The 22,261-nt window shown below is 41.6% G+C and overlaps 2 protein-coding genes across 2 annotated transcripts; both read left to right on the plus strand.

Annotated features, from left to right (window-relative positions):
• Positions 1 to 543: 543 nt before the first annotated feature.
• On the plus strand, positions 544 to 1,705 carry LOC108533067 (histone-lysine N-methyltransferase SETMAR). The gene is made up of 2 exons (XM_017877444.1): positions 544 to 612; positions 779 to 1,705. Exon 2 carries the CDS (start codon positions 788 to 790, stop codon positions 1,097 to 1,099), a length of 312 nt encoding a protein of 103 aa, XP_017732933.1. The 5' UTR covers positions 544 to 612; positions 779 to 787; the 3' UTR covers positions 1,100 to 1,705.
• Positions 1,706 to 3,012: 1,307 nt separating this feature from the next.
• Positions 3,013 to 21,604, plus strand: MLANA (melan-A). Its single transcript, XM_017877445.1, has 5 exons — positions 3,013 to 3,069; positions 4,543 to 4,644; positions 9,649 to 9,745; positions 18,656 to 18,769; positions 20,414 to 21,604. The coding sequence occupies exons 2-5, from the start codon at positions 4,568 to 4,570 to the stop codon at positions 20,480 to 20,482; spliced, it is 357 nt and encodes a 118-aa protein (XP_017732934.1). The 5' UTR covers positions 3,013 to 3,069; positions 4,543 to 4,567; the 3' UTR covers positions 20,483 to 21,604.
• Positions 21,605 to 22,261: the final 657 nt, after the last annotated feature.

The raw sequence follows: 22,261 nt of genomic DNA on the forward strand, positions 1-22,261 counted from the left end.
GGGCTTATATCCTTCCCAATTTTTGTGCAAAATTCCCTGAGACAGCCTCCGCTCTGGGAACCCAGTCTGAGTCATGCTCTATTGTTCTGCCTCAAGATCTCCAACTGGTTGTTCTTTCTTTCTGAAATGCTCTCTCTCCATCTTTTCATGGCTGACTCCTTCTCACCATTTAGGTCTCAGTTTAAATTGTCCCTCCTTTACAGACAGGCTCTCCCTGCCTTGCCTAATAAAGATCAACCCTTCTGTGTTTTCTTTCTCCCTTACCATTTTCAGTGGTGACTATCCAGTATCCAATGGGTTGGTACTGCCCTTACACAGGATATCCTTTGTTCATAGCTCACAATGGAAAACAGAAAAATCATAGGATCTGAAAGGAATGGGTCCTCAGGCATTATGGGGAAGGGGACCTTAGTGGTCATTTAATCTAAGTCTTGAGCTGCTACGACTGTCATATTCAGGTGTTTTTTTTTTTTTCTTCTTTGTTTTGTTTGTTCACAATGGCTGTGGAGAGCCGGTGAGCAAAGGTGGCTGTTGTGTCCCGCTGAAATGCTTCTGGGCTATCCAAGGTAGATCATGATGTTAAGTAGAATCAGCTATGGGATCAACTATTAGGTGAGTGCAAAAGTAACTGTGGTTTTTGCACTGTCGGACTTTGCTATTTGATATTAAATACATTCTCAAATGTGGTTATGTTATATATCATTTTAATGGGAATTTCCTGCTTTATGTATTTTTGCTAATGACTTATTACTTGCTCTTTGTTGTATGTTTATTTTAGGCTACGGAAATGATGTTAGACAAAAAGCAAATTCGAGTGATTTTCTTATTCGAGTTCAAAATGAGTCGGAAAGCAGCAGAGACAACTTGCAACATCGACAACGCATTTGGCCCCGGAACTGCTAACGAATATACAGTGCAGTGGTGGTTCAAGAAGTTTTGGAAAGGAGACGAGAGCCTAGAAGATGAGGAGCATAGTGGCTGGCCATTGGAAGTTGACAACGACCAGCTGAGACCAAGCATCGAAGCTGATCCTCTTTCAACTATACGAGATGTTGCTGAAGAACTCAACGTCAATCATTCTCAGTTGTTCAGCATTTGAAGCAAATTGGAAAGGTGAAAAAGCTCATTTAGTGGGTGCTTCATGAGATGAGGGAAAATTTAAAAAATGGTCTTTTTGAAATGTTGTCTTCTCTTATTCTACAAAACAACAAGGAATATTTTCTCAATCGAATTGTGATGCACAATGAAAAGTGGATTTTATATAACTGGCAATGACCAGCTCAGTGGCTAGTCCGAGAAGAAGCTCCAAAGCACTTCCCAAAGCCAAACTTGCACCGAAAAAAGGTCATGGTCACTGTTTGGTGGTCTACTGCTGGTCTGATCTGCTACAGATTTCTGAATCCTGGTGAAACCATTACATCTGAGAAGTATGCTCCACAAATCAATGAGTTGCACCGAAAAGTGCAACACCTGCAGCCGACTTTCATCAACAGAAAAAGCCCAATTCTCCATGACAACACCTGACTACATGTCACACAGCCAATGCTTCAAAAGTTGAACAAATTGGACTATGAACTTTTGTCTCATCTGCCATATTCACCGGACCTCTCATCAACCGACTACCACTTCTTCAAGCATCTTAACAACTTTTTGCAGTGAAAATGCTTCCACCATCAGGGTGTAGAAAATGTTTTCTAAGAGTTCATCAAATCCTGAAGCATGAATGTGTATGCTACAGGAATAAACAAATTTATTTCTCATTGGCAAAAATGTCTTCATTGTAATGGTTCCATTTTGATTAATAAAGATGTATTTGAGGCTGGGTGCGGTGGCTCACACCTCTAATCCCAGCACTTTGGGAGGCTGCGGCAGGTGGATCATGAGGTCAGGAGATCAAGACCATCCTGCCCAACATGGTGAAACCCCATCTCTACTAAAAATACAAAAACTTGCCAGGCGTGGTAGCATACATCTGTGGTCCCAACTACTCAGGAGGCTGAGGCAGGAGAATTGCTTGAACCTGGGAGGCGGAGGTTGCAGTGAGCCGAGATCCCACCACTGCACTCCAGCCTGGGTGACAGAGCGAGACTCGATCTCAAAAAATAAATAAATAAATAAATAAATAAATAAATAAATGTGTTTGAGCCTAGTTATAATGATTTAAAATTCATGGTCCAAAACCACAATTACTTTTGCACCAACCTAATAGATGTCTAAGTAGGTCATATTCCACCTGCAAAGAGAAAATTCCATCTATCCCTTGCAGATGCATGGAAACCCACTGTCTCCAGTGGACAGTTAACTCTAAGGGCATCACAGAGAACTCATGGAGCTCAGCTGAGGAGGTTTCAGGGATTTTTCCATTTCCTTTTCTTCATCATGAGAGTCTGGTACTAGATGCTCTCTAGACCTGAGCCTAAAGACTCTTCAATCCTTTGAGATGGAGATGAGGGAGGGAATAGGAAACCCAGTTTAGTTTGGATTTCAGATTCTTTTGTGGTTCATACGTGTGATGATTGCGTTTCCATGTTCATGTGTGAGATGTGCCTCCCTCAAACCGTGTTACAATGACATGGGTGCCTTACCTATCTGACATGAAAAAAACAAATGTGGATTTCAGACAAACAAAAAATAATGATTTTAGTTTATGTCCCATAGAATATGTGGACATATTTATCCTAAAAATATTGTATGGGACATAGTTGTATTAAGAAACTGTTCATTGTTTATCTGAAGTTCAAATTTAGCTGGGCATCCTATATTTTATGTGATGTGGCAGTCTTATGGAGGAGGGACCAACATTTAAAATAAATGCCTTCTCTAGGATAGAGCACTGGGACTGGGGAAAACAGAGGCCACAGTCAGCCGTGACTTTTTGAAGGAAGGAATGAAGTTGGTTTCTTTCATGCCAATTAAGCAATTACAGACGACCCTGTCAGAAATCTAAACCCGTGACTATCATGGGACTCAAGACCAGGAAAAAAAATAAGTAAAAAAGATTAAGAGCCAGAGGAGCAGTCTTCACACACGCGGCCAGCCAGCGGACGGAATACTCTCTCATTCAAGAAGGTAAGAGCATTGCCCTCTTGCTATAATCATACAGGATTTGGGAAATTCTGGTGAAGTTCTCTGCCTACCCTCATTGCCCCGCTGATGTGTGACATCAACAGAATTTCTCTGCAACGTTTGTCAGTCTCCAACTTCAGAGGGCTCAAAAAGTCTCCTCGTGAATCCTCTCTCAGTCCTCTAAGACTACCAAGAAGAAAAGCAATTATTCAGGATGGCAGCTTGCTGGGGAGAAGCAGCTTTCCTGAGGTAGATGTGTTCTCCTATCACTTAAAGAACCACTTCCTCTGGTCTGAGTAGTAAGTGGTGCGTTTGCTGTTGCTGCACCATTTGCCAAGGCTCTGAGCTTGAGGTATGGGATGTATGAAAACAATTTAATGAATAATTAAGTTTCCATTCTGTCATTTTGAACACAGGGTTCACCCCTATATTATTCACTTGAGAGGATCGGTGAGTTTGACTTTAATTTCTTTTTTACAACTGGGAAGGGTAAATTACACATAAAATGAGCCAGTGGAAAGGGGTCATGTGGTGAAATCACCACTCTTCTCTCCCACCCCTCCCTGTTGTTTTAAACTGGAGCTCATTAATATAATTCTATGGGGATCAGACCTTTGAAATTCCTGAGAACAGTAAGCGAGCAGAAAAATACACAATAACAAGGAAAGGAGCTTCCATTATTGGTTTTTAATGAGCATACTTGAATTACGGCCACTGCAGTTTATGGATGGTTTTTATTGTTGTTCATTTGTATATGTTATAGTTAAAAAAAAAAATGCTAGCCAAGGGACTTGAATCAGAGAGAAGCAGAAATTGACTTAAGTAGGAAGGGAAACACATTGTTAGATAAAGTCAGGTCCTGGGCTTCCTCAGCTTGTTTTGGGTGGAGTGCCTGGGGACAAGCTGAAGCCCCTGTGTGGGGTGGTTTCCTTTGCTGAAAAGCTGGGCTGGAAGATGCTGTGCTCAGCGCTCAACGTCATGCACCCTCGCAAGGCACAGGCAACAGGTGCTCTGGGAAACACACATTATGTATCATAGCCTCTGTCTGTCTGTGGACTGATATCCAATAATAACTTTGGAGAAAAATAACTCCTCTTATTAGCCATAGCCCTGGGCCAGGGAAGGTGGAGAATCAGTAAAAACGCATTTTGTTTGTTTCTCTAGAAGTTTATGGTGCAGAGTCAAACTGAAGGCACATGAGGAACATTTTTTCACCAAATAATTTGAGTCTTTTTGCTTTCGTTTGTAGTTTCTTCTTTGAACTTTAATTAGTAGGAGGGGTTAGAAACCTGAGCTATTGTCAAAGCCCTTGATATCAATGAAAGAAGCAGGTGCAAATCTCCTCACAGAGAGAAATCAAAGGGTCCTGACTGTGGATATTGGTCATCTAGTGAGGATGCTGTTGTGGGTCTTTATGAGACAATGAACAGGGTGGCTTTGGATGCATTAACGATGCCCACATGCTTCTTCTGTTAGGTGTCCTGTGCCCTGACCCTACAAGATGCCAAGAGAAGATGCTCACTTCATCTATGGTTACCCCAAGAAGGGGCACGGCCACTCTTACATCACAGCTGAAGAGTAAGTTCAAAACCAGACCCAGCAGGGCTTCCAGTTTGCCATTTGCTGACACAGCCCGCTGACTTCCACCAGCACATGCCTGCTCGTAAATCTCCCTAGTGTTTATCTCCCCAGACAGTAACATCCCTGGCAACAAGGGGAGGAGATTCTGTGCTTCTACAAGGGGCTCAGTCAAGCTTCTCTGAGGCCAAACAGGCAGGAAGATGGGAATGGTATAAAGTTGGATCTTGCCATTTTTGGGTGCACTTTGACTATTGGGCCTTATCTGTAGGTTCCCAAATGGAAAAACATCTGTTCAGAATCACAATGCCTCTTTCCTCAATCCTTGTTCTGCCTCCTCCACTCAAGCTCCTGAAGGTGGTGTGCAGACAAAATAAAAGTGAGTTGCCAAGGAGCCAGTGAGGATGATGGGCAGGTGTATGTGACTCAGCCCACAGCCAGACTCGAGACGAAGACTGAAGTCACAGCCTTTGCAGCATAACTTTATCCTAAGGAAAGGCGTTGGGTATTATGAGTGAATTAAAAAAAAGTATTTATATGATTAAACATTTCTAAATGCTAAGCATTGTATACTGGCCTGAGATACTGTTTTTATCTTTGAAAACACTCACAACCTAGTGGGAGAGTTAGGCATGAGATTAATTTCAGCAAATGTAAGTGTGGTGATGAAAACCCAGAGACTGCAGGGACATACTCTGTACGTGCTGGGAGTGGGAAAGGGACATACTCTGTACGTGCTGGGCGGCAGGGGCAGGGGAGGCCCCACCCTCTGCGTGGGACTCCAGCAGGAAACACCCTCTTATGTGGTCTGTCCAGAACTCCCTGCGAACCTGCTCTTTCTTTGGAAAGAGCTGTTGAACCATCTTTAACAGTCAACCGCAGAGACCAGCAAGATGTAAGGCCCAACAAAGGTACTGAGGAAGAATTCAGCATTTCCTGAGGAAGGAAACAGCATTTCCTCAGAAGACCCTGGTATAGGATCCTCTAATATCCCTGGCCAGTTGGAGTTGAGGGCAGTGGTATCTTTTCAGAAAATGTCCTGAGAGCAAAAACATACTCTTTGAGGGAGGGGAGCCCATTGGTCGTGGTATTAGGGTATCATTTCAGCTTCCGTATAATCACTCAACAGACTCTTCTTTAAAATATAGTTTTATGTCTCGTGTAAAAATTCAAGAGTAAAGAGTTCAAGGCCTGTTCCTTTTCTTCTTGCTGGTTACTCCCCTGGGATGTCACTTTTGTCCCCATGGCTGAAGATGTTGTGCCATCACCTCCACATCTTGCTAACAGAAAGCAGGAGGTGAAGGACAGGCTAGGACCATTCCTTTCAAGGGACACATGTCACTTCTGCTTATTGCTCCACCCACCCCCCCACCCCCTGCCCTGTGGCACCTGTGGGTATCATTCTTGCTGTGTTGTAAATGAAGAAAGGTTTAGAGGAATTAGAAAATGTGTGGCCAGACATGGTGGCGCTGGGATTTAAATCCAGGTCTGTTTGCCCCCAGAGTCCATGCTCTTAAGTGTTATGCTGCAGGCCAGCAGAGGCAAATATTTGCACAATCCCATCCAACGAGAGGCTAGGGCAGAGGTCAGTATCTCTCAGTGTGAAGCTGGAGGCCAATGCTTGTCAGCTCAATAGGCTGAAAGCGGAGTTGTCCTTTGCCATGTAGGGCCATCACGCCCAGCTGGGGAACCTCATAGCCAGGTGTACTCACAACCTGAGCAAGGTAACTTTCAGGGTCTAGTTAGGAAGAAACCAACTAGGTGGTTCAACATAGAGACTTTAATATAAGAAGATGGTTAAATAGGCATGGGACTGAGACTGAGGAGGCAAAGAAGGCACAGGGGTAACCAAGGCTGTACCCACAGAATGCTGCTTCTACCCCTGTGTCTAGGGGAACAAAGGGAAGGGTGAGGCCATCAGGACCTAGAATTGGGAGGAGTGAACCCACAGAAATGGGACCCAGATCTCTAAGGAGAGATTTGTGTTTGGCTAGTTCTGGTGTCTCCGGAGCTTAGAAGTGAGGGACATGAATCAAATACTCAGGCCTCTGAGGTGGGAGCACTGGTCAGCCAGTTCTCTGCTGGGGAGGGGCATAATGAAGCTGGCTCTGAGAATGCCAGAAAACGAGCTGGTGCTTGGTATGTACAGACAATGTGAGCACTGCTGGGGTGATGATGACAGGAGCAGGAAGCACACTGGAAGGAGCTGCTCCTTCCTGACCTCCTAGGTTTGCAGGCCCTCTCTAGAGTACTCCAATGGGAGCCAGTGGGCAAAGGAGAAGTGGCATTTGCAGAGTCCAGTCCCAGCATCAGAGAGCAGAGCATAGAAAGGTGGGTTTGGAGTTGAGGGACAATGTCTTAATAAAGGGCAAAGGGGGTTATGACCATTATCATGTGAAGGAATCCCTTGACTGAAGGCACAAGCTTTCTGTGTCTTGCAACTCGAATGACGTGCATAAGCAGGGTCAGGTGGGTTATCTGACATTTTCCTTGAGAACAGGAGGGAACCTCTGGATTCCAGCACAAAAGAAAAATACCCACTCAACCCATATGTGTGGGAGCCATCCCTCTATAAAGAGAGAAAGTAATTCCTTTTGACATTTTGATGTCTGTGGAAGGGTCAGATAGCCAAAGCTTCCAGCACACTGAAACACTTAACTTCAGACTGTGAGTAAAGGAACCCCTGAATACATGGAACATCATGATCTTGTGCAGGTACTGAAGGAGATCCATCCAGAAAATAAGTAACTGCACACGGCACCAATGTCAAAACTCATTCGTCTCATGAAAAGTCCCTGCCCCCGTTGCTGTTTGTTTAAATAGGTGGGATGGAGGTAGGGGAATGGGGCTATCTTCTTTTTTTTTTTAATTCTTTTGCATAAAATCCAGATCCTGCATAACGGGGCCATCTTCATTAAAGCAATGCATCCCTAAGATCCGAGACTATTTATCCTTCTCACATTTGTGCCAGCAGGTGGAATGAGGAAGAATGATGCAAATTAAGTTCCCACATCCAGCCAGGAAGGACTACATACCTGCTTTGAGTATTATGTATCTCTTTGAAACCTCAGTGGAGAGCAGTTCTCACAGTTGAGTGGACACAAGTCATCCATGGAACTTGTTAAAATGCAGATTCCTAGGTGCTGCCACCTAAGAGGCTGATTGGGTAGGCCAGGGGTGGAGTCCTATGGTCTGCACCTCAGCGTGCATCTCAGGTGGTTCTGCTGCAGGTGATATTTGGAAGATACTCTGAGGAGCCCTGCCAAACTGGGCAGTGGGTTCTTCCAACGTGTCTGGCATACGCTGGTGCTTTTCACTGTCAGTCACTTGGGCATGTTGTGAGCACCATGTGATGATGCATAAAGTGCTGGAACAGAGCTCTGTCTGTGTCAAGATGTTCAAGAGGATGCCACAGGGTGAAATGAGAGCACAGGCATGTTGGGAGTTGAATCAGCTGCCTTCAGTCATGAGAACACACTTGTGACAGCTTCAGTTCAGGAAAGAATGACTCTGCAGGAAAAGCACTGGCCTGGGAGACCTGGATTTGGCCCAAATTCTGGTGCTCACTTGCTAGGCTTCCAGTGCCAGTTGATGTGAATGTTGGTTCTGCCACTTACTGGTTGTGCAGCCCTGGGCATTTGACCAGCATAACATCAGTTGTAAAATGAACATCATTCCTACCTCAGAGGACTGTGGTTAGGATGAAATAAAAGCATGTATGTGGGGCTGTCTAGCCCAGTGCCTGGCACAAATTGGTGCTCAATGAATGGTAGTCACTATGGTGATGGTAATGTTGATGAATCTTCATAGGTCTCAGCTTCCTGATCTATAAAGTGGGTGGACTGACCTACATAAGTCAGAGTTTCCATCTAGCACTGTCATCCCATGGTTCTCTCCATCCCGTTTGCAGACGGACAGGATAAGCTTGATGTCTCCTCAGCCTTGAGACAGAAGTTGTCCAGTAGATGATACTGAGCAAAAGTCTCTCCAGGAGAAGCTTTAAACTTTGCTTCTCCTGTAGCTGCTCAGTCTCTTATAAGTCACTCAGCGCGGCAGAAACTGTCTTAGCGAGTTGACAACCACAGATAACAGAGTCAGTTCTGTTGATTTTGATCATGCTGTGATCAGGTAGATGTTAGCTAACTGAAGATGCTTGCCAGGAGTGAACAGCTCCAGGCCCTGTTTTCAGGGTCTCTGTGGTAACTGTAATGCTTCCCAGGGGTCACTGAACACAGGGCCCAAGAGGCTGGTGTAGACCCCCAGATTGGCACCCTGCTGCTTAGACACGATCCTTCTCAATAAGTAATGCTACAGCTTTGCTGTAGGTTCAGCCCAGACACTTCTCCCTAGGGCTGCAAGGAGCAAAGCGGGGAGTTTAGGGAAGGGAGGGCACAAACATAATTGAGACGGATTCAGGTTCAAATCCAAGCTCTGTTTTTTGTTAGCTCTGTATGATCACCAGTGAGTCATGTATCCTCGGCCTTTTATTTCCTCATCTGTGAAAATAGGGGATGATAAATGGTGTCTATCCTCCAGTGTTGATGTGAGAATTGAATAAGCTAATGAATGTTTAGTACAGCACCTGGCTTTTAGTAGATGAGTCAGTGTTAATTTCTATTTTCTTTTTGTGGGCTGAATTGAGAAAATGTTCTAAAACAGCCTGAGGAGAAGAAAAGATAATTTAGTTCCAATAAATACACTGTCCACATAAAGACCAGTTACTATGGCACTTCTTGTACCTGGAACTTGGTGTCTGGGCCATGTCAATTAGCAGTGCTCCTGTGGGCACACACTTGAGAGGCTCCTAGATAAAGACCTGCGCTAGATCCAGGTGCTGGAGGCCTGATGGGGTGCCCAGTGTGGGAGGTGGGAAACTACCTGGACACCGGGAGATGCTGCTCTGGGCAGTCAAAGCCCACATGAAGAGAAAGATTGATTTATGCTTCATCATAATGTAGAACAATGTTTCAATGACAAAGCGGATTTGTCTATGTCTTGGGCCAGGGCCGCTGGGATTGGCATCCTGACAGTGATCCTGGGAATCTTACTGCTCATCGGCTGTTGGTATTGTAGAAGACGAAACGGATACAGAGCTTTGATGGTTGGTATAGTTCCCACAGCTGAAATCCCTCCAGGTCCAGGGCCCTCTTTCCAGTTCTTTCCTCTGAGTCTCTGCAGAGTCAGATAATTGCCTTATTACAACCTCTAGCTCTGATTCCGGCTTCTGATGCCTCTTTTGCTACATTGTACTTTGGCAACTCTTCCTTTGCTTCTGCTCAGGCATGAACCCCAACCAGGAACTTGCCCTGTGTCTTAGTCTGTGACTATAATAGAATACCAGAGACTAATTTATAACTAAATGACATTCATTTGGTTTACAGTTGTGGAGGCTGGGAACTCCAAGATCTAGGGGCCACACCTGGTGAGGCCTTCCTGCTGTGTCATATCATAGTGGAAGGCATCACATGGGCAAGAGAGTGAGAGCAAGAGGGAGCTGAACTCATGTTTTTTTTTTTTTGAAACAGGAAATCCTGGGATGGAACACAGTGGTGATCATGAGTCACTGTAGCCTTGACCTCCTGGGCTCAAGCCATCCTCCTGTCTCAGCCTCCAGAGCAGCTGGGACCACAGGCGTGTGCCACCACACCCGGCTAATTAAAACAACTTTTTTTTTTTTTTTGTAGAGACGAGGTCCCAGTATGTTGCCCAGGCTGGTCTCAAACTCCTGGGCTAAAGGGATCTTCCTGCCTTGGCCTCCCAAAATGTTGGGACTACAAGTGTGAAACACTCCACACACGGCCCAAACTCACTTTTATAACAAACCTACTCTTGCAATAACAAACACACTCCTGCAATAACATTAATCCATTCATGAGGACAGAGCCCCCGTGACTTAATCACCTCTTAAAAGTCCTACCTCTCACCATTGTTGCATTGGGTATTAAATTTCCAATACATGAATTTTGGGGGACACATTCAAACTATAGTACCTGTCTTTTTGGTTCTACTCACAGCAAACTTGGGTACCTGGATGTTGTGTATAGCTAAGCACTGACGGTTAATAGGGCACAGGGGAAGGGGGTTGAGGTTCCCTTATAGCAAACAGGAGTATTCTTAGACACCTAAGGTTTTACCACTTCTGAGAATTCTTGCTGGTTCTGTTACTCCACTTTGTGACCTGGTCATCCTACCTTGCTTCTTTACCCCTTTGCTCACTGGTTACCTGTGAATTCCAAATTCTTCTGACTCTACACTAAGCATCCCAGGATATCATCAGTGCAATGAGGAAACCATCCTCTCTGCATCAGCACAAAAGGTCACTGTGTGTTTTTTAACAGGCTGCATCCTTCTTAGATGGCCAAAGGTTTTAATAGTATTTTCTTTCTTTTTTACCCAAATATACAGGAAGCTAACACAATTACACAATCCAGTCTTCTGGTACCAGTATCCTCCATGAATGGGAAACATCAACTGAGTTTATAAGCTATAAAAACTACAGGTTTCAGCAATCTTGCTTCAAAGCTAGGTAGCACTTTAGCACTTCAACACCCAAAGGCATTCTCCATAGATCTCGATCTCTCTCTCTCTCGTTATTACAGATCTGAGAGCTTTTCAGGTTGATGCAAAATGGAAAAAAAATATCTTTACAAAAGATGTTGGAAAGTCCCATTCCTCATTCAGCAAGCACTTCATTTAGAGGAAAAGGTCCTGTGAAAGAGAGGAGGGTTGGTGTGGGGTGGGGATTGAAGCTTGGCAAGCTGATGAGAAGGAGAAGGTGAGAGATGCAACTCTGGATTCCTTCCCTTTTTGCCAAGAAACTTGGGCAGTCTCATGTCTCCTGTTCCCCAATGTCTGTCTTTCCAGTGCATAAATACAAATACAAACCATAAAAGGCAGGGCAAGTTTGGGGGCTGACACACCCACCGAGCATAGCCCTCTAGTGTGCTGACATTTAGTGGGAAGGAGGAGGAGTTGATGAATCTGAACAAGACTCCAATATTGGAGGAAATACTTGAGGAAAGCCTTGGGTTAGAAAGTTAGGGATAGAATTCCTGCTCATATGGCTGTCTACAACAGGTTAGTATGGGAGGACTTTAATCTCTGCCATAGAATTCCATTTGTAACTCTAGCATGGGGTTATGACACTGCCTTGTAATTAGCTATTTACTTTTTGCCTCTTCCACCCTTCCGCTTTCCCCATGTATGAACCAGAACAGAGAATATTTCTTACTCATCTTCATATCTCCAATGCCCAGCACAGTGCCTGGTAGTCACTTAATTGTGTGGCATTAGGACTTGGTCCCATTGTCTGCCATTGAGTTGCTTGGAGACTAGAATGCAACTTCTCCAAGACTCACAAGCTCTATCGTACACCCATACACGTTGGAAATCTGTGATGTAACACAATGTATATCCATTTTTATTTAATACATATTTTCTTCTATATTTTGATTTCATTATATATTTGTATATCAAAAACATAATGTTTAGTCTTCCAAGAACTAAAGCTATACAAACTCAATATATTGGTACTCATTTCCTAACTAACTATAATTATTAGCTTGATCCTACTGAACACAAATGCAATAATTTTTCTTTTCTGCTTCAATGCTCTCATCTTAAATTCATTCAATTGAAAAGTAACAGAGAGTCTTAATGTCATGTGCTCAGACACTGTGAACATTTTGCTTGGTAAGTTTCAAATTCAAACTCTATGCCTCCATTCCTCTAGGATTAGATCAGTGGTTTGTAGTTTCTGAGACTTTTTATCGAGAGGGAAATGTGTTTAAATTTCTTGGTTTATTTAATTTCCATATTTATTTTTTAAATTAATATTAAAATCTTATTTTGAGATTTTCATATACCTAGAAAAGCCAGTTTGGCGATCAGAAATCTAAGTTTACTCAAAATTATGTAAAATAGTGTATTAAGTATTGCATTTAATTACATAATTACCTCCCTTTCTGTCTTCAGTGATTCTATTTTCATTTTAAAGTAAAGGGATATAAATGACATTAAATATAAGCTTTGGGCATGTGAATTACTTCATCTTTAACAATCTTCATTAAGCTTGAAATGTCTACTTTTCAATTTCCATTTGACCACAGAATAGTAGAGAGGCTGGTTGGAATTTAGATCTCTTAAAATTTCTCCCTTGGCTAACAATTCCCCTGAGCCCTGGAAAACATCTTTTGAAAGGAAAGGCTGCTTTTTGTAGCAACCTGTTTCTGCAAGAGGAAGTGGGAAATGATTTGTAATAAACTGGACAGTGGTTTTTATATTAACCAGTTTTACATCTTCACTTGGAAGTTCAAGACAAAATACTTTTGATTCTTGGAGAATTTCATAGCCCTTGCTCTCAGCTCAGTTTACACTCATGTGTCAAGGCACTGTGTTTCTTAATGCATGGTCAGTGGTCACCTGCACTGGAGTACTTTGGGGTTCTTGCTAAAAGGCAGATTCTGGGATCATCTCTGGTGGTGGGATTCGGGAATCCGTATTTTAAAATGTACACCCAGTTTTAATGTAAATACAGAGAACTGGCAGTGAACTGGTAGAGTGGATCATACTCTTATCCTATGGTTAGTGAGAGGCTTTAAAAAAAAGAAAAAGAAAAATTGATAAGGGCAGTTTTATTTTTTTCTTCCCAACCAGTACACCTTTTAAATCCTTTTCCAGTTTATTGCATTAGTTGGGACTTCCAATATGATGTTGAAAAGGTGTGATGAGACAGGACATCTTTGCCTTGTTGCTGATCTTAGCAGAAAACCTTCAAGTATGATGTTAACTGTTGATTTTTTGTACCTAGATATTCTTCAGCAAACTTGGGTAAGTTTCCCTCTATCCCTAGTTTATTGAGAGTTTTAAATGATGAATGGGTGTTTTTCAAATGCTTTTTCTACATCGATTGATACAATCTTGCGAATTTCTTCTTTAGTCTATTGATGTATCAGAATAATTCATTTCTCTCTTTTTTTTTTCTTTTCTTTTCTTTTTTTGACATGGGGTCTCATTCTGTCACCTAGGCTGGAGTGCAGTGGTGTAATCTCAGCTTACTGCAACCTTCACCTTCCAGGCTCAGGTGATCCTCCCATCCAAACCTTCCAAGTAGCCGGGACCACAGGTGCAAGCCACTACGCCTGGCTAAATGTTTTTGTATTTTCTGTAGAGATGGGGTTTCACCATATTGCCCAGGCTGGTCTCGAACTTCTGAGCACAAGCGATCCACCTGCCTCGGCCTCCCAAAGTGCTGGGATTACAGGTGTGAGCCACCACGCCTGGCCTGATTTCTCAATATTGAACCAGGTTTACATACCTGGGATAAATCCCACTTTGTCATGGTGTGTAATTCCTTTTATACATTGTTAGTTTGACTTGATAATATTTTGTTGAGATTTTTTGCATCTATATTCATGAGAGATATTGAGCTATAGTTTTCTCATTTTGCAATATCTGTCTGGTATTAGGGTAATGCTGGCCTCATAGCAATGAGTTACATATTATTCCCTTTGCTTCAATCTGTGAAAGAGGTTATAGAGGGTTGGTGTAATTTCTTTCTTAAATGTTTGGTGGAACTCACCACTGAACTCATCTGGGTCTGGTGCTTTCTGTTTTAGACAGTTATTATTGATCAGTTTTTATAATAGATATAAATATCTTCAGATGGTCTAGTTCTTGTGTGGATTTTGACAGATTGTGTCTTTCAAAGAATTGTTACATTCACCTACGTTTTCAAATTTGTGAGCATAGTTGTTCATAGTATTTCTTGCTTATCCTTTTAATGTCCATTACTATTTCTGATAATAGCAGTTTGTGCCTTCTTTTTTTTTCTTAGCGTGGCTAAAGGCTTATCAATTTTATTGATCTTTTCCCAGATGGCATTTGGTTTCATTGATTTACTCTACTGACTTTTCTTTCTTTTTTTTCTAGAGACAGGGTCTCATTCTGTCACCCAGACTGGAGTGCAGTGGCACAGTCATAGCTCACCGTTACCTTGAACTCCTGGGCTCACGCAATCCTCGTGGGTCAGCCTCCTGAGTAGCTAGGACTACAGCTAGCTACTGTAGTAGCTAGGACTATAGCATGTGCCACCACATCTGACTAATTTTCTTTTTTTTTTTAATTTGTAGAGATAGAGTCTCACTATGTTGCTCTGGTTGGTCTCAAACTCCTGGCTTCAAGCAGTCCTCCTGCCTTTGCCCTCCCAAAGTGCTGGCATTATAGGCATGAGGCATTGTGCTCTGCTGATTTCTTGTTTCCAATTTCATTGATTTCTGCTCTAATTTTTATTTTTCTGCTTACTTTGGATTTAATTTGCTGTTCTCTTTATTTTCCTAAGGTGAAAGCTTAGATTGATTTTGGATCTTTCTTATTCTCTAATATACACATTCAATGTTATACATTTCCCTCTAAATACTGCTTGCACTGCTAAGCAGTATCCCACAAATTCTGACATCATATTTTAATTTCATTTAATTCAAAATATATTTAAATTTCTCCTGAGATTTCTCCTTTGACCCATGTGTTATATAGAAGTGTGTTGTTTAATCTCCAAGTGTTTGGGAATTTTTCAGTTATCTTTCTGTATTGATTTCTACTTTAATTCTATTATAGTCTAAGTGCAAACATTCTATAATTTCTATTCTTTTAAATTTGTTAAGATGTGTTATGTGGCCCAGAATTTGGTTTATCCTGGTGAATGTTCTGAGCTTGAGAAGAAAGTGTATTCTGTTGTCATTGGATGAAGTAGCCTACAGATGTCTATTATATCTAATCAAAGATTTTGTTGAGTTCCACTTTTATACATTATTAGATTTGATTTGCTAATATTTTGTTCAGATTTTTTTGCATCTATATTTATGAGAGATAATGAATTGTAGTTTTCTTTTCTTGTAATATCTTTGTTTTCGATATTAGGGTAATGCTAGCCTCACAAAATGAGTTAGTCCTTACTGATTTTTTACCTGCTGGCTTTGTCTATTTCTGATAGAGAGATGTTGAAGCCTCCAACTATGACTCCAACTTCATAGTGGGTGCAAGTACTTTTTCTTGCAGTTCTATCAGTTTTTATCTCATGTATTTTGATGCTGTGTTCTTAGGTACATGCATGTTAAGTGTTGTTATGTCTTCTTGGAGAATGAACACCTTTATCATTAGGTAATATCCCTCTTTATTCCTGATAACTTTCCTTGAAATCTTCTCCTTCTGAAACTAATATAGGCACTTCTACTTTCTTTTCATTAGTGTTAGCATGGCATATCTTTCTCTATGCACTTACTTTTTTGTTTTTTTTTTGAGACAGAGTCTTGCTCTGTCACCTAGACTGGAATGCAGTGGCGTGATCTCGGCTCACTGCAACCTCCGCTTCCTGGGTTCAAGTGATTCTCCTGCCTCAGCCTCCCAAGTAGCTGGGATTACAGGTGTGTGCCACCATGCCTGGCTAATTTTTGTATTTTTCGTAGAGATGGGGTTTCACCATGTTGGCCAGGCTGGTCTCAAACTCCTGAGCTCAGGCCATCTGCCTGCCTCAGCCTCCCAAAGTGCTTGGGATTACAGGCGTGAGCCACCATGCCCAGTCCAGTTATACTTCTTTTGGTTTTTTTTTGAGACAGAGTCTCGCTCTGTTGCCCAGGCTGGAGTGCAGTGGCGCAATCTTGGCTCACTGCAAGCTCCATCTCCTGGGTTCATGCCATTCTCCTGACTCAGCCTCCTGAGTAACTGGGACTACAGGTACCTGCCATCACGCCTGGCTAATTATTTGTATTTTTAATAGAGACGGAGTTTCACTGTGTTAGCCAGGATGGTCTCAATCTCCTGACCTCGTGATCCACCCGCCTCAGCCTCCCAAAGTGCTGGGATTACAGGCATGAGCCACCATGCCCGGCCTTACACTTCTTTTTTACTTTTTTTCAGTGGTTTCCCTAGAGTTTGCAACATACATTTACAACTAATTCAAGCCGACTTTCAAATAACACTGTACCATTTCATAGGCATTATGAGCATCTTAAAATAAAATAATCCTAATTCCTTCCTCCTGTAAACTAAAACAAAACCTACATCCTCCAACCAACTGAATGGACCCCCTCTTGGCCAAGGGGACTCCAGGGAAACCTGAAAAACTGAGTCTTGGCCATGATGGGAAGGGAGATGAGAGATGCCTCATTATACACCCTCCCTTTTAGAGTTTTAGGTACAACTGACCAGCATTAATTTTAAAATAGAGATTATAGGACTGACAGAATTAACTCTTTGTGGCAATATCAAATTAGGAACAAGACAATGCAAGGAAAGTGTTAAATCATGCCCATAAATTTATGGTTAAACCATAAAATGTTGTTTTTTAAAAAATTAACCCTGTATAATGTGGTTTACTTTCCAAATTGACTCTGGTATAGCATCACGTGACAGATTGCAGACTCCCTTATCTTAAGCATTCCTTTATACTGACTTCAAGTCTTAAAACAGAGCTGAACTCTTTCAACCAACTGCCAACTAAAGAATCCCTAAAACCCACCTGCGACTTGTAAGCCTCTGCTTTGAGATGTCCTGGCTCTTCAGGCTGACCCAAAATATACCTTCTGTGTATTGATTTATGATTTTTACCTACAATTCCTGCCTTCCTGAAATGCATAAAACCAAATCATAACCCAACTACCTCAGGCACACTTTCTCAGGACCTCTTGAGACTGTTCTCCTGGCCATGGTCATTCATATTGGCACAGAATAAACCTCTTTAAAATATTTTGCAGTTTTTTCTTTCTGTTAACATTCCTTTCCCTTGTATCATTGCTGTTATTCATTTCAAGTGTATATAAGCATACACAATTAAATACACTGTAGCTATTATTCATTTTTGAACAAACTATTATCTGTTAAATCAACTAAGAATAAGATAAATATGTTGGGTACAGTGGTGCATGCCTGTAGTCTCAGCTACTCAGAGGCTTAGGCAGGAGGATTGCTTGAGTTCAGGAGTTTAAAACCAGCCTGGGCAGCTTAGCAAGATCATGTCTCCTAAAAAAAAAAAAAAGAGAAAGAAAGAAAAAGGAAGTTTTGGGAGGCTGAGGCAGGAGAATTGCTTGAACCCAGGAGGCAGAGGTTGCAGTGAGCTGAGATCGTGCCATTACACTCCAGCCTGGGCAACAGAGTGAGACTCTGTCCCCTCCCCCCCCCCAAAAAAGTTTTTATTTTACCTTCACTTATTCCTTCTTGGATGTTCTTCCTTTATGTAGATACAAGGTTCTGACCTATGTTATTTTCTTTTTCTCTAAAGAACTTCAAGGCCGGGTGCAGTGGCTCACGCCTGTAATCCCAGCACTTTGGGAGGCAGAGGCGGGCAGATCACCTGAGGTCAGGAGATTGAGAGACCATCCTGGCTAACACGGTGAAACCCCGTCTCTACTAAAAATACAAAAAATTAGCCGGGCGTGGTGGCGGGCGCCTGTAGTCCCAGCTACTCTGGAGGCTGAGGCAGGAGAATGGCGTGAACCCGGGAGGCGGAGCTTGCAGTGAGCCAAGATTGCGCCACTGCACTCCAGCCTGGGCGACAGAGCGAGACTCCGTCTCAAAAAAAAAAGAAAACAAAGAACTTCAAATGTTTCCTGCAAGGCAGGTCTACTGGCAACGAATTCCCTCAATTTTTGTTCCACAAAGTCTTTATTTCTGCTTCACTACTGATGGATAATTTCACAAGGGTGTTCCTTTTGTAGATTCAGTCTTCTTATCCTTTCCTTCAGAAATATTCTTTGCCCACCTATTGGGTCCCAGGCACTGCACTAGAGCTTTACTTCTAGTTAATTCCCACAACAATTCTGAGAGGTAGGTGGGTATTATCTTCCTAGATGCAAACTCAGAATTCAGAAAGGCAAAGTGATGAGACTGAAGGCACACAGCAAATAAGTGGCAGAACCTAGATTAAAACTCATTCTTAAAACTTTGGCTTCCCTTCTCTTTTCTAAAATGGATTCAGTTACTTCTTCTTCCCACTCACCTTTATCAATTTACATTTCAGGATAAAAGTCTTCATGTTGGCACTCAATGCGCCTTAACAAGAAGATGCCCACAAGAAGGGTTAGATCATCAGGACAGCAAACTGTCTCTTCAAGAGAAAAATTGTGAACCTGTGGTAGGTTGAGATCCTTCATCAGGGTATTTTCATGAACGGCTGTTTTTAACTCAAGTGAATACAATGATTTCCATTGAAAAGCAAGAACAATGTGAATGTACTCATTGCCACTGAACTATATATACCTAAAATGGTTAAAATGGCAACATTTTGTGTATTTTATGAGAATAAAAAATAAATAATAATAAAAACAAAAAACAAGGGAAGTACAGGGATTTTCTTAACTTGTGTTGTCACATACCCAGAGTTTCCAGGGTCAATAATGAGAGCCCTACATGTAAGATCCAAAGGAAGAACTTAGTCCTGGATACAATATTCTTTTATGTTTTTAGTCATATTTGCCTTTTTAATGGATGTAGATATATACAGAGGGGAGGGATACAGTACCTATTATTTATTGTATAGAGCTGTGCTGTCTGATGGCGTAGCCACTAGTCACGTGGTGCAACTGAACACTTATAGGAGTTTAAAATAAGATGTATTATAATACATGCCATATTTCAAAGATATTAGTATGTGGAAAAGAAGATAAATGGTTCATTAATTATTTTTATATTGATTCATTTTGAAATAAATATTCTCATAGTATTAGGTTAAATAAAACATTTTAAGATTAATTTTACATGTTTCTTTTTTTAAATGTAGCTACTAGAAATTTTAAAATTACATATGGCGGGACATGGTGGCTCACACCTGTAATCCCAGCACTTTGGGAGGCCGAGGTGGGTGAATCATCTGATCTCAGGAGTTCAAGACCAGCCTGGCAAACATGGTGAAATCCTGTCTCTACTAAAAATACAAAAATCAGCCAAGCATGGTGGTGCACACCTGTAATCCTAACTACTCTGGAGGCTGAGGCAGGAGAATCACTTGAACTCAGGAGGTGGAGGTTGCAGTGAACCGAGATAGTGCTACTGCACTACAGCCTGGACAACAAGAGTGAAACTCCATCTCAAAAATAAATTAATAAAATAAAATAAAATTACGTAAGTGGCTTGTACCATATTTCTATTGGACAGCACTAATACATATACAACACAGTATAATGGTTGAGAGCACTGACTCTGGAGCCAGATTACTGTGTTTGACTCTTACCTCAACAACTTACTAGTTGTGTGACCATGGGCAAGCGAGTTAACCTCTCTGTGCTCTGGTTTCCCATTCTGTAACATGAAAACAATAAAAACACTCCCAGAATTGTTGTGAGCATTAAATGAAGCCCTGACACATTTATTCTGGATACAATATCCTCTTGTTTTATATTTGGTAGTGTCAATGTGCCTTTAGACACAATTACAAGGATCTCTGTGCTAAAGATGCAATGTATATAGTGTCGGTAAATAGCATTCAATGATTTGTTAGTTAGGGCTTGAGATTTTTACTGTCATGGAAAATCCAGGTATAGCTAAGCTTTTGAGATTTTTGGGAACCCCTTAACCCTATTTTTCTCTACTCTTGCCCCCAACAATTAGCATATAAACTTGTGAAATTTAACAATTACTTCATTGGGCAGAAATTATATGTGAACACTTAGAAATTTCAGTCCACAGGGAAACTATAAATGTTAACTATTTTAACTTAATCCTTTCCTAGAAACATATACACTGTTGCCAAGACCATATTCTCCCTTTCTTGTTCTCACAGGTTCCCAATGCTCCACCTGCTTATGAGAAACTCTCTGCAGAACAGTCACCACCACCTTATTCACCTTAAGAGCCAGCAAGACACCTGAGACATGCTGAAATTATTTCTCTCACACTTTTGCTTGAATTTAATACAGACATCTAATGTTCTCCTTTGGAATGGTGTAGGAAAAATGCATGCCATCTCTAATGATAAGTCAGTGTTAAATTTTTTAGTAGGTCAGCTAGCAGTACTAATCATGTGAGGAAACGATGAGAAATATTAAATTGGGAAAACGCCATCAATAAATGTTGCAATGCATGATACTATCTGTGCCAGAGGTAATGTTAGTAAATCCATGGTGTTATTTTCTGAGAGAGAATTCAAGTGGGTATTCCTGGGCCATCCCATTTCTCTTTACTTGAAATTTGGCTAACAACAAACTAGTCAGGTTTTGAAACCTTGACCAACATGAACTGTACACAGAATTGTTCCAGGTGAGTCTGTACTATGGAGTGCTCACAAAGGATACTTCTACAGGTTCAAGACAGAGAGCTGACTGGCCTATTTATCTGATCAAGAACATGTCAGCAATGTCTCTTTGTGCTCTAAAATTCTATTACACTACAATAATATATTGTAAAGATCCTATAGTTTTCTTTTCTTTTTTTTTTTTTTTTTTTTTGCGTAGTGTGAGGGAGTTTTGCTCTTGTTGCCCAGGCTGGAGTGCAATGGCGTGATCTTGGCTCACCGTAACCTCCGCCTCCCAGGTTCAAGCAATTCTCCTGTCTTAGCCTCCCGAGTAGCTGGGATTACAGGCATGCACCACCATGCCCGGCTAATTTTGTATTTTAAGTAGAGATGGGGTTTCTGCATGTTGGTCAGCCTGGTCTCAAACTCCTGACCTCAGGTGATCCGCCCACCTCAGCCTCCCAAAGTGCAGGGATTACAGGCATAAGCCACCACACCTGGCCAGACCCTATATCATAGGTAAGACATATAATGCAGTTTAATTACATTTCACTTCAAGGCTCAATGCTATCCTAACTAATGACAAGTATTTTCTATTAAACCAGAAATTGGTAGAAGGATTTAAATAAGTAAAAGCTACTATGTACTGCCTTAAATGTACCTATGGCAATTTAGCTCTCTTGGGTTCCCAAATCCCTCTCACAAGAATGTGCAGAAGAAATCATAAAGGATCAGATATTCTAGAATGGTGTCATTATTTGCATAGCAACATTGCAATTTGTTTTCCTTTGGTCACATCAACATATCACCTACACTATTATTTATCTAATATTTATCTTTCAGGCAGCTCGTTTAAACTTTTTTTTGGCTTTAATTTCTATTGCCATCCTAAGTGGAAAACCAGTATCATTTTCCATAGTAGAGGATAACTATAAAAATGAAGATAATAAAAGTAATTTTTTAAAAAATTATACTTTAAGTTCTAGGGTACATGTGCACAACGTGCAGGTTTGTTACATATGTATACATGTGCCATGTCGGTGTGCTGCACCCATTAACTCGTCATTTACATTAGGTGTATCTCCTAATACTATCCCTCCCCCCAACTCCCCACAATTGGACCCAGTGTGTGATGTTCCCCTTCCTGTGTTCAAGTTATCTCATTGTTCAATTCCCACCTATGAGTGAGAACATGCGGTATTTGGTTTCCTGTTCTTGCTATAGTTTGCTGAGAATGATGGTTTCCAGCTGCATCCATGTCCCTACAAAGGACACAAACTCATCCTTTTTTATGGCTGCATAGTATTCCATGGTGTATATGTGCCACATTTTCTTAATCCAGTCTGTCACTGATGGACATTTGGGTTGATTCCAAGTCTTTGCTATTGTGAATAGTGC

Source organism: Rhinopithecus bieti, unplaced genomic scaffold (assembly GCF_001698545.2).
Source record: "Rhinopithecus bieti isolate Rb0 unplaced genomic scaffold, ASM169854v2 scaffold_10657, whole genome shotgun sequence".
NCBI classification, from domain to species: Eukaryota; Metazoa; Chordata; class Mammalia; order Primates; family Cercopithecidae; genus Rhinopithecus; species Rhinopithecus bieti.